General features: G+C 47.3%; 2 protein-coding genes across 2 annotated transcripts; one reads left to right on the top strand and one right to left on the bottom strand.

Moving 5' to 3' along the window:
- Nucleotides 1–7,247: 7,247 nt before the first annotated feature.
- Nucleotides 7,248–8,058, bottom strand: HOO65_020350 (uncharacterized protein; the record flags this gene model as incomplete). Its single annotated transcript, XM_071007013.1, has 2 exons — nt 7,248–7,351; nt 7,455–8,058. 2 exons carry the CDS (start codon nt 8,056–8,058, stop codon nt 7,248–7,250), a joined length of 708 nt encoding a protein of 235 aa, XP_070860988.1.
- Nucleotides 8,059–9,627: 1,569 nt separating this feature from the next.
- On the top strand, nt 9,628–12,324 carry HOO65_020351 (putative E3 ubiquitin-protein ligase ARI9; the record flags this gene model as incomplete). Its single annotated transcript, XM_071006450.1, has 2 exons — nt 9,628–10,694; nt 10,767–12,324. The coding sequence occupies 2 exons, from the start codon at nt 9,628–9,630 to the stop codon at nt 12,322–12,324; spliced, it is 2,625 nt and encodes an 874-aa protein (XP_070860989.1).
- Between the last annotated feature and the right edge of the window lie 20 nt (nt 12,325–12,344).

Raw genomic sequence — 12,344 nt, forward strand, 5'->3', positions numbered from 1 at the left:
GGTGGCTAGTGAAGGCTTCAGGCGACAAGGGAAATAACGAGCCTTAACTTTGAAGCCTGCTGAAGATCTCTGGCTACAGTCGCACTTTCTGTCTTGAACCTCGCTATTCTGCTTTTTCCGTCTCTTTCTCCTGGTCCTTTTTTTTTGTTTCTGTCCCTGTCCCCTCTGCTGCCGTTTTCTTCTTGAGAGCTTGCATCCTTTCAAAAGTCAAGGGGTCTCAATTCAGGATGTTAATTCTAATAAAACAGTTTAAAAACACAATAAAACATTCCTTCCCAATTGGGGGTAGATAAAATATTATAATATATCGCCAAGGCAAGATTTTTGGTGAGCGCCCCCTACCCCCTTCCTCAGCAATATTGTGAAAGCAAACAGATAACAAAAAAGAATGTGATAATAAACAATTGCTTCTGCAAGCCATTGTTCGTCGTAATAGCTTGAAGTGATGTGATGGCAAGGCGCAACGCAACTCTGGGTGGCTGTATTTTGGCACTCGTCTTACCTAACAACTTGTCCCTTCTTTGCTGTGTTCTCCCCTCAGTTGCCTTCGTTAAGTGTAACATTGCTCGCTGTGGTGTTTACATTGTGTACCATCAATGCGTAGCTTCTCCTGCTTCACATATTTATGCTTTCTCGTTCTTTCCAATATTTGTTTTTTCTATTACTGTGGCTTAATTTTTTGGTAGCTAATAGAACCCAGGTATCATACAATACCCATCTTCCTCTCTCCTCTATTTTTCTCGCCCAAGTTCATGTCATCTGTTTGTACCTCCCTCCAATACTAAGATAACGGACTCAAGTTTCCAAGGGCATATAGAAGCAAGTCAAGTCTGGTTACGACTGGGGCTCGACAAATTCCATATCCCTGAAAATGCCACAAGATGCCCCCGTAATGGACGCGGTGAGTCTTGACAGCACCACCGACTCGCAACAGTGCCACTACTCTGGTCCTCTGGGCGATTGATAGCAAAGAGGAGATAATGTTACTTTGTCCAAATTAGCTATCTATCGTGAAATAGGCAATAGCATGGGGCTAGAAGTTTCAAAAAAGAAGCTGCTAATATAGCTCATACGACTTTTTTTTCGTAAGCGTTGTTGCTCTAACAGTATTCTGTGTTCTGTTTAGGAAGGTCCGAGAAAGGGACTAACGAACCCAAAGGGAGGCCACCTAAGCCCTGAATTGGAAGGCGTGCTAATGATTTTTTTTTCAGTGTGGTTTGATGATAGTCGACTTTTTGTCCACCCAGCCAAACACAATTCATAAGTATAAATGAATATTACAAACAAAACAAGGGAAGTTGACGCGCCTACCTCAATTCCAAATAACAGGGCAACCCGAACGGAAATATAAAGAAAGCACAGACAAACGGAAGAAGGGGAAACCAACATGAGGGAAAAAACCAAAAGGAAATGAAAACCGGGAATGTCACAGGTACCAAGTTCATCGTAGGCACCTGTAGAAAGGCAAGGCAATACAACTACACAGCCAAGGAAGAAATAATAAAAAAAATTATTAAAAAAAAAAGAATTACACTCAAAACCTTGATAAATGCAGACTTTCAGCAAATTGAAGTTGCACTGTATCTGGTTGCAGTGGGTAAAGAGGACGTCAACTCACCTACACCTTCTGCTCGGCTCACATGTGCATGTGTGCACGCACGGTCCCTGTCTTCATTCTTCCCTTGCTAGTTAAGGGCCGTGCCTTATCCTCTCTTAACCCTGTCCTTCAGACTCTCACACTTGGCCGGAAAAATCAATGTCAACCTAACTCAGAATAGGTCAAGGTCTAGAAATGCAAGGTTAGGCCCCTAGGATACACACTACTATCTTGATATAGTATCTGAGTACATTATGCAAATATACATAAGTATATATGTATGTACGTATACATGTATATACATGCACATACTGCAGGCACAGGTTGTGTGCTTACGGGATAATCTCATGGACGGAAACTTCCCTTCTCACGCTCTCATTCGCTTATAATTGCTTTTTGCACTTTCTCTATTGAGCGCCTAGACTGAGAACTACTATTCCTTCTCATATCAGACTAACCTATCCCAGCTTGCTTGTGCTGCATTTTGAGCATTCCTCCTTGGTCTGTTTTGCAGCTTCTCCCTCGAACCATTGACCCTACTCCTGGCCCCTACTCTCCACTTTGGCCGACTTTCATTCCTTACCCCTTTTTGTCGGACTCTTGGCCACTGGTCGAAGGCTCCGCTTTTTAGCTCTTGCCCCATCTTTGGGCATATTTTATGCAGCAAACGGAGTAGAGTACGTCGGTGTCGACAAGAAGAAAAGAAAAGAAAAAGGCATTTCGGATTTATTTGTGACGATCATGAGATGAATTTAACTATCAGTGCAAAGGATCTACTTGAGAACTAAAGTATGCTATGAATAAAATCTTTGAATACATTCTAAGGGGATATGCGACACACAGCCTTATGTTCGCAATTATCAGCTAACTAGGAATGCGTGAAAAAAAGGAGAGGTTCGAATAGCGCTCGGATGTGTTTTGTTTCTATGAGGCAAACAATAAATGTTTACACTGAGAAAGACGCATGAAAAACTCGCCCGTATGCATACGCATGTAGCTCGTACCTGTACTGTACCTGCAATTATTATGCAAAATTACAAACGAGACGGTGAGCTCAGGTAGCCGGCTAGCTGATCTAACGAAATCAAAAAATAAAGCTGGTGGTTGAGGGGCTCTGACAGTCGACAGTCATCAACAAGCGAAACGAAAAGGTTGGTTATGGATTCCCTCCGCACTTCACTAGTAATTGGTGAGCAAAGCCCATCAATCTCCCAACTTAACAAGCGAGGTAGCCTTAGTCCTAGCTCTGCTTCCTTGCTGCTGCTGTCTTCCACAGTATGTGTTTCGTCTTTGAGCGGAGCAACAACACACAGTGTCATGTATTCCATTGAATTGAAGCACTTGCCAATATCTATTGTTTGTCAATCACTCCACACATTAAGAGGGGCCACCAACTACATGGGGAAAGAAGCATGACACTAAAGAGGGAGGGGGACGTATGTACCTTCTACTCTACTTGAACAGCTGAGAACCAGGACAGACAGAGAAAGATATGTGCCATACCTCTTTCCTCATGCGGGGCTGAGAATTCAAGAGGTGCATCATTCATCACCCTTCCTTTTTTGTCTATTCAAGCCACTTTTTCTAACAATGCCAGGGCATTTTTTCCTATGCATTTATGTAGTAGCCTGGCTGATAGATCATAAATCCCCTTGCATGTCTACCTAAAGGCTTTCCTGTTGTCCCCTCTCTTACCACTCTGTATTGAAAATCTACAACGGTGACATTCGAGACCCAGTTTCGGCCTAGGTGCACCTCGATACGATAGCTCAGCCGCTCGCTCTGCAGAAAAAAAGAAGAGGGCAGCAAGGATCATCATTTGGGGTTTCTTCTGCCTCTTCCTGCTGCAGTTGCAAGCTGAAAGAAATTGCCTTTGTCATGATGAGAAGGAAGATAAATGTAATGACCAATTTTCCCCTCTTCTCCAGAGAGGCGAAGACAAAGAGGCAAGGGCAGAAAATAGCTGCTAGATCCGTAGCTAAGAAGCTACGGTCATGGTAGTGAGTGTGTTTATGGCTTGTCCTGGTTTGGCCTGGCCTCCTGTTAACTGTGTAGATAGACACATGCATAGCCGGTCATGGCAGCCATGATAATCGATGGGGAATGAAGAGCACTGACATCTTTTGTTCAAGAGGCGGCAGCCTTTGAGGACCACTTTCGCTCGCTCATAAAACGCCAAAAGGCCAAGCTGAACCAGTAGCCGGGGTCAGTCTGAACTTCACAGCTGGAGGCGGGGGGCTTGTTGTCATGACTCTAATTAGCAAATTGGCACCTGAGAGCCAGCCAGCAAAGCTCGCTCTGCACAAAATTTTACTCTGCGCTACCTTCCATCTCATCGAGAGCAATAACCCAAACTCAAATCCAATCCCAGCCCTTTCCTATTTCCTTTTTGCTGCGGCTCCTGTCGATCTTGTGGCTTGCCTGTGATCTGCTTCCCAGGAAGCCGCAGCTTTATTTTCTTTTTTTTTTTTCTTCAAAGGGTGAAAAGTTTAGACAGAGGCGACAAAGGTTAGCCTGTAAAATGACTTTTTGCTTGGCTGTTTGCAGGCGTAGCTGTGGCTTTTTCTCCCTTAGCTTAGCCCACCTTACCATCCATCACAAGAAATATATTAGAAAAAAAGAAATCCAGAGGTGGCTACTATCACGACCAAAGCTGGGTCTTGGCCACCTTGGCCAAAATCGAAACAACCCCTGTTTTTTGTCGGAGCAATTACGATGGTATGGGACTCAGCTGCAAGCCTACATTTCCCTTTTCTAAAATAGTTGCAATTGCTTGTTGCTGAGCTGTTGATAGCATTTCAAAGAAGAGCTTGAATCTAGACAACCCCGAACTATATCCTTGAAAGTCAAGCCTAGGTTTAATCCAGACCCTAAGCTTACAGCAACCCAAACACCTATCCCTTGCAAGTAGGCTTGTCTTGTCTAGTTTTCTCTGTGTACCCTTACTGTACTTTATCTGCGATGTGATGGCGGGGTGGGTAGAAACAGCCTTGGCTTGGTTGGCCACAGTGTTTTGTTCGTTTTATTTGTGTGCGACTGCGATGTTGATGGCTTGGGGCTGGCTGCGATAGTAAAAGAAGGCGTGCAGTGCAAATGAATGACGAAAAGGGGGTTCCTGGACAATGCCGTACGAAAAAAACAAACAAGCAAGGGTTATAACCCTATATAAAATCGCGATTACGTAATAGAAATAAAATGCAGCACGAATTGGGCGACGTCTTGTTTTCTCGTGCCAGCATATCAAAGACTAGAGTTGCCCAGCCTGCAAGAACCTAAGGTGTCACAGAAAATATGCTGGGCTGACTTGGCTCGGCATAAAAAGCAAAGAGGCAAGTCTGAGTGTGTGCATTTATCTGTGAAATCAAAGCTGAATTCGGGTGGACCGAGGACCAAGTCATTGCGGCCTAGCTTGTGCTCTATGTATTTTGCTTTATGGCACAAAGTGGCTAGTGATGTATTTATCACTGCCTTTATCTATGAATTGCAGCAGCATTGAGCCGAGAAAGTGCTGTTACTAGTACAACTGACTTGGGCAAAAGTGCGACATGTTAATTGACAGTCGCACATGGTTACAAGGCAGACGGGTGTAAGTACATGGAGATAGTGGTACATGAGACCATGGTTTATAGTGAGCCTTGGATCGCGTTGGGCTAGCCAAGGCGAGAGAGGGGCTGCTGGTACAGAGGAGGTCAGTAGGCCAGCTTGTGTAAACCAGTCTGTGTGAACCAGTATGTGTGGTGCTTTTCAACTAGCTGTATCAGGGCGGGCATGACGTTGCCAACCAGACAACAAAGCACAGTCGGTGTATTGATGGGTTGAAACGAGATGGGTTGGAACAAGATGTGTGGAAACACAACGCAGGTGAAAGAGGCAAACAGTAGGAGGGCTAAGGAGAGAGAAAACGAAAGAATAAGAAGAAGGAAAAAAGGACGAAAAAGACCTGCAGCTTGTTGGGCACACCTGCAGCTTGCCGGAGGGCTGGGGGACTATTTTGTGAGGAGAAAACATATACTGGAGGGTGACAGCAGATAAGGGACTTTGGCTGTGTGCAAGAATATGTTTCAGCGTTAAGAGCTGAAGAAGAGGAAGGGGAAGAATAAGAATAAGAAGAAGAGAAAGAAGGGGTAAAGCAAGGCCATATCCTATCACAGAGGCACAGCCGACAAACATACGCACTCACTCCTCGTACATATCGTGCATATAACCACAGAACATGTCTTTGTGCTGTAGCTCTCTATCTGGTAGCCGTTTCCCCCATTGATGATCACTTGATTGACTGCCTTGTGTTTCTTGCTCCTCCATGTAGTGTTTCCAGAATCATTAAATTCTGTTCCCAGGCTGTGGCATAATTCACCGACTTGTACGCCGTGGCAGCAGCAAAAAGCCCTTTTGCTTCTTCTGCCCAGTTTGGGCTGCTTTGTGTCTTCTATCTCCTCATATATTTCTGTCCAGGAAGACAGCGGCAGCGGGTCGCCAGAGAAACTTAACTGCATTCAGTTATTAATGGTGGAAGAGACGAGTAAGTGAGAATAGAGAGCTTGAAGGCTCGCGGCAATTGGACCAAGAACGAGGGCTATGGGGGAATGGAGACATGTAACATGGCAAAGGATGCTGGTCCGACAGTGCGCTAGAGAAAGAGAGAGGCACGCAACCAGAAAGCTAGACAGCCACACAAGACACGTGTGTCTCTTTGCCTTGCCAAGTATGCAAAAGTCAACTGGTTTGAAGCAGGCATGTGGCGAAAAAAAAAGAGCTTGCTATGCCTGCTTGATGGCCTTGTTTTTGACACTTGGCTATGGGAGAGACCTCGATGGCTAGGTGTCATGTGGTCCACAAGCGATGGCCTGTAGGGGACACAAACAACTGGGCCTATCGCCTAACCAACCCATTTTGTGCTGCGGCCTCTGAGCTGTGGGCTGAGTGGCGGTTGTTTGGAGATGTGAGATGTGGCGGTGGCTGATGAAGGGTATTTGCACCGGCGTCGAGGTGCCGCGTGCTTGGGCAGCATGGACGCGCCTATATAAGATGGAAATGCTATTGCCCTTGCTAATAATGCACGGGAGTAGATGCGGGTGGTGACCGACGGCGGCCAAGATGCAACAGATGCTCGCTATTCTTCTGCAGAGATTCTGGAATGCGGCAGGTGGCGGGGATATCCAACACTCAACGGACAGCTTGTCTTGTAAAAGTACACATATGAAGCGTATGCTGTGACTGTGTGAATGTGTATGGACATGTATATGTACAAGTAAGCGGGTATAGACAGTGTATCCTGAGGCCTGATACCTGTGTAAGTAGATGATAGGATAAGTATTCGATAATTGGCTGATTTCAACTACGGTAGACATACACGCTTATTGACTGGAACGCCAGGTTTTTGATTTGGGTTTAATAAAGTAGATTCAGCGCAAGTAAATCAACAGCAGTAGGTAACGTTGGTTACACAGGTGCACACATAGACTGAAATATTCAGCTATTGTAAGTACGAAAACAAACAGGTCAAGAAAACAGATGATAATAATGGCCATAAGTAAAACAGCTAGAAAAACAAAGTCAACAAGATAATCAAAAGCACACAAGCATTCATAGTTGAGCCCCTGGCTCCCACATAAGTGATGAGCTAGCTAGCATCTCTCCCCCTCCTTCGTTTTCATCCCACACGGATAAACTCCAGAATTAAGAAGAACTTGCCTTTGATGCGAGGAGAAGTCACCCGGTTCTTAGCCCCAGTGGCCTTGATACTTGGCTTAGTAGCTGGGAACATGTAGTTAATGTTGAGAGCGGTACTGCAAGTTACGGTCAGCTTCATCCCTTGGATTTGGTGTTGAAAGCAGTTAGTATAGTAATTAAAACTTACCAGTGGTATGAGCCCTGGGTTCCATCAGGCTTTCAGGCTTTGAGGCTGGGATTGGCTGAAGGTCGACCTTGAAGTCAGGTTCCACTGGCGAGTTGTCCGTGCTTATGATTGAGCTGAGGGACATGGTGCGTTTTTCTGACCACGTAATCTTGGCCGTTTCAAGGCTATGAAGATAGTTAGTGAGCCACTGGGGCGGAGAAGCAGTTTTATTAGCAATATCCATATCAAAAACAGAAGCATCTGAAGTAGCGCTAGTTGCACAAAGTCCCTGTAGACTAGGAGTGGGTAGTCCCTTTTCGTGGTTGTTGTCGGAGCGGGTGAGCTGTTTATCTAGGGTGACAAAGCGGCTGTGACGTGGACGGCACTCTGGTCTTAACTGATGTCTGCGAATCTCTGTGACGATCTTGGTGATCTGCTCAAAACCGTTGGGGCGTGGAGGCTGGCGGCAAGTAGAGCAAAGGAAGCCACGAGGGCATTGCATGCCTTGGGTTTGCTGCTCATGGCAGCTGCGGGGACCGCGAACGATGCCAAAGCGACAGGGAGACACAAGTACTGGCTGTGTGGAAGGGCAGCGGGAGCACTGGTGAGCTTCGTAGATGCACATGGTGAGTAGTCTGGCGATCCTAAGAAGAGTAATCTGGCAAAGCAATGGGGGGTATAGGAAGGACTAACTGGCAGCTGCTCTTGGTAAATGATAGATAGACGGCAAGCTAAGAAACGAGTAGATGAGGATAGACAACAACGGCAGAGAGGAGCGGAAGGTGGTGGAAAGGCTGTGATCAAGGCGGCAATGGCAAACAAGAACCGACCAAGCTGTTGGGCTGTGACAGCGGCTGCTCCTGTATATATATACCATCATCGCAGCGAGGCTTCTTTATTCGATACAATGCTGCCTGTCTCATCGTGGGATCTCACAATAGGACAAAGAAATATAGTACTGAAGGGTGGAGCATATGTTGTTGTAGCATAGTGAAGCTGGTGGATATTCTTTGTATCATGACTGAGACGAGAACAAAGAGTAGCAAAGCGACACTAGCCAAGCTTGAAGATTTCTTTGTCATGTGGGTGAAACTGAGAACAAAGGAAGGGAAAAAGGCATTTACCGAGCCAACAGCCTTCATTGTTTAAGCCTATTGCCCAAGTGACGTTCTCATTGTCTGGACTGACGTCTACGTCAATTCTTTGATGTTGAGTGATGGTAGATGAATGACACGTGACTTTGGGTGAAGAATCTTGGGGGCAGTTACCAAATAAAGAGAGAGAAATGCACATAACTGCCTAGAGCAGATAACTGCCTAAAGCAGATGTAAATTCTTTGTTCCTTCCATATATGATCGGGTGTTCTATCACATTCCGACTTGTCTTAATTTTGCTTCGTGACTGGGATCCCGGTGGAATGTATCAAGCGCCCCACATTTACTTCACGGCTCCGAAGCATTAGTCGGTACGATGGGGAGACTGTTGTTAGGGTTAATAACCCACAACGACACGGCACGACATGGCATATTTTGCTTCCTCGGTTCCCCATGTGTGCCTTTGGGCAGAAAGTTTATGATCGGTAACACTATAACTCCGCCTAGGCTTTCTTTGCTGCCCCCTCATTCCTTTCTTCCACTGACGCCACCTCGAGGGATTATTTGAGCCTCTGCTTAATGGGCGTTACATATAGCATCACAGTGGCCGGGCAACCTTGAACCTGGATTAGCCCTGTTTTTGTACGCTATGGCCTAAGCCAGCTAGATAATCTGGGCGACTCAGCTACATGATGTTAGCACGTGTCGGCTTTGCGGGTTAAGCCAAGGCACACTCGCTTCCTTTAGAGTTGAACATGGCGAGCTTTACATATTCCGATGTGCAATATAGCAAGTACTAAGAATATATTTAGGCAGTTATTAGGCAAGGCTGAGACAGCAGTGCGGCAGTAAGTGCAGGACAGGAATTATCAGAGGTTTAAATGAAAATGATAATGTCTGTTTTGGCTGAGTGGCTGTTGGGGGCGCTATCGGCATGTTAGTCTGTAAATCCCACCGTTTAATATGTTTATCGATCTCACAGTCTCTCGTTGTCTGATTTTGTTCTTGTATCCTCCTATAACTCTTCCACCAACGACATATCTTTGATTTGAAGTACCTGGATCTTTTCCAAGTGATCGAGGTCTGCACTCCCCTTCGCGATGACCCAGATTCTTATGCTCCATACTGAGGATGCTATCCACTCGGTTTCCTCTTCGCCTTGCTCTCCAATAGAGCCTCTTCCTCTGCAATCGGACTCCTCTGTGACGTCCAAAGAACAACAGACGCCTAAATTTAGAGCCCAATACACTGATCCATTCGAGTACTATGATGGGCTTCTTGGTTTTGGCGACGACAAAAACTGGCACATAGAGGTGCAATTCTCCGACATCAAAGACAAGGGCAAGGGCAAGGCGGCAGAGAGGTCGACCGCAACTATTCTCGCTGAGCTCACCGAAGATCTAGACCAGGGCCGGAAATGGGTGAATATTGAGCCACCACTAGCACTATACAACGTCTCTGAGGGCTGTCCAGCTGCGGTGGCAGAGTTGGCAGAGATTGCGAACAAGAACATCATGGCTCGGGCCGCCGAAGAAAAGGCAAAGGATGAAGCTGAACAGGCTAAGAAAGCAGAGGCTGCTGCAGCGGCAGAAGCAGCAGCTTTGGCTGAGAGACAGCGACTAAAGAAGACAGACGAGCCTTACTTGCCGATTATATTGCCTGAGGAAATGTCCAAGAATACAATCTCCATAACGGCTAGCGAGAAGTCTGGTCACGGAAAATCCGCATCACAGAGAAATTCTAGCCAAGCCTCGCTCTCCAATTCTAGCACCGAAGACTTAACCTTCTCCGAGGTTGATAACGGATCACACCTACCCGGGAGCAAAACCGAGCAAAAGAAACGGCGGCGAGCTTTTGCGCGCCTTGTTGTTCATGCTGCAAACTCTTCTTTATGGGCTGATCCCCCGGCAGGGGAAAGTAGCATGACCGGTGCGGCCAAGGGACTTTTGCGTACACTGTACAGACGGAAGCCCGCGACAGGTGCTCCAGACCCTAACCAAATCCCACAGAACACAGACGAGAAGATCTGGGACCGCGTACGAGAGATCCAGGAGCAGCGAGTTAAGGAGAGGCAGGAGAAGGTAGAGCTACAGAAAAGGGAGTCAGTCAAGATAAGAGAGGCAAAGGTAGCAAACAAGAAGAAAAAAAAGGCAGCCGCAGTTCAAGTGTAAGTGAGCAACAGGCATCCACTCCCCTGCTTTTCAAGAGATTGCTGCACACATTCTTACTAGTTATTTAGTGAATGCGTGTCCTGTCTAGATGACTTTGATTCCCGGGTCACCGTTCGAGTCACGTGCCACAACTACTGCTTCGAATGTTTCGAGCGCCTAATCGAAGCCTGCACAACCAACGAAGCCCAATGGCCGCCAAAATGTTGCCTCAACACAATCGACTTCAAGCTCATCAAGCGCTACTGCTCGGCCAGCCTGCGTCGCACCGTTCAAGCACGGAGCAATGAGTGGAATGTGCCTGTATCTGAGCGGGTCTACTGCAGCCAAACCAGCTGTGGGCTTTTCATCGCGCCGCCCAGTATCAATCTAGCCGAGCGCAGGGCAACCTGCAATGCTGGCCACCGTACCTGCACTCTGTGCCGAGGCCCGCACCATGGCCAGGGAGATTGCCCAGCCGACCAGGACCTGGAGCAGATGACGGTGTTAGCTGGCGAAATGGGATGGAAGCGGTGCATTGACTGCCGTGCGATGGTGGAGCACCGCGAAGCCTGCCAGCATATGACGTGTCGTTGTGGCGCGCAGTTTTGCTATGTGTGTGGCCAGCGCTGGCGCTCGTGTGGCTGTTCAATGGCTGATCTCAGTCGTGTTAAGGAAGATGCAGCGGTGAGAACACGTGAAAGGCAACAGCGCGAGGCTGCTGAAGCTGTCGAAGCCGAAGAACTACGCCAAGCATTAGCTCAGATCGAAGAGTTTGAGCGAGAAGAGGCCCGCAAGGCGGAGCTACTACGCCAGGAGCACGCGCGTCTAGAGAAAGACCGCCGTAGAATCGAATATGCCAGGCGAAAGACGGCAGAGCTGGCTCGGCAGAACCAGGTCGAGGAGAACTTTGTCATATACAATGTGGCAATGGAGGCCTTAGGTGAGATGCAAATAGCACAGATGGCTAGGGACCATGGCGAGGCTATGAAAGCGCTCAAGGAAGAAGCTACAGAAGCGCAAAGGCTAATGGAAGTCCGCAATGCCGTCGACAAAGAATCTGTAGAAGCAGAAGGGGCGGGCAGGCTGCGGGAATTGCGCCAGCAGCTAGATTCCGAGATGGAGGAGCGTGCTGCGCATGCAAAAAGGCTCGCAGATGATTATGACGAGAAGTTGCGAAATTTTTACCAGAGCCACAGCAATGCAGACGTGCTGGTGAGCACGGCTATGGCGGAGTACAGTGCAAAGCACGAGCTTGGGTATCGCCAGTGGCAGGCGTGGAGGGCTGGGAAAGAAGAGGCATTGCAGTTCGAGGTGGATGAGAAGCAGGCTCTAAGAGAAGAAGCAAACGACGTGCGCCGGCGGAGGTTGGAGGATAGCTTTGGACAAAGAGCTGAAGAGTTGGAGAGTCTTGAAACGGCGACCCGGCAGTGGACAGAGCTCGTGATGACAGAGAGAAGGAGATTGCTAAGGGCCAGAGAGAACATGGAGAAAAACGAGATGGGAGATCTGCTGGAGGACTTTGAAGAGGATGAGAAGGTGGATGACGTCAATATCGAGGTGCTTTTGCAGGAACAAGAGAAAGAGAGTGATTGCTGGTGGATATTACAGAGTCTGCTAGAAGCATTTCACAAGGTGACAAGCGACTGATAGATAGATAAGGGGGGAGG

The sequence above is a fragment of the Ceratocystis lukuohia genome, assembly GCF_044167205.1.
Source record: "Ceratocystis lukuohia strain C4212 chromosome Unknown Supercontig2_pilon, whole genome shotgun sequence".
Classification (NCBI taxonomy): Eukaryota; Fungi; Ascomycota; class Sordariomycetes; order Microascales; family Ceratocystidaceae; genus Ceratocystis; species Ceratocystis lukuohia.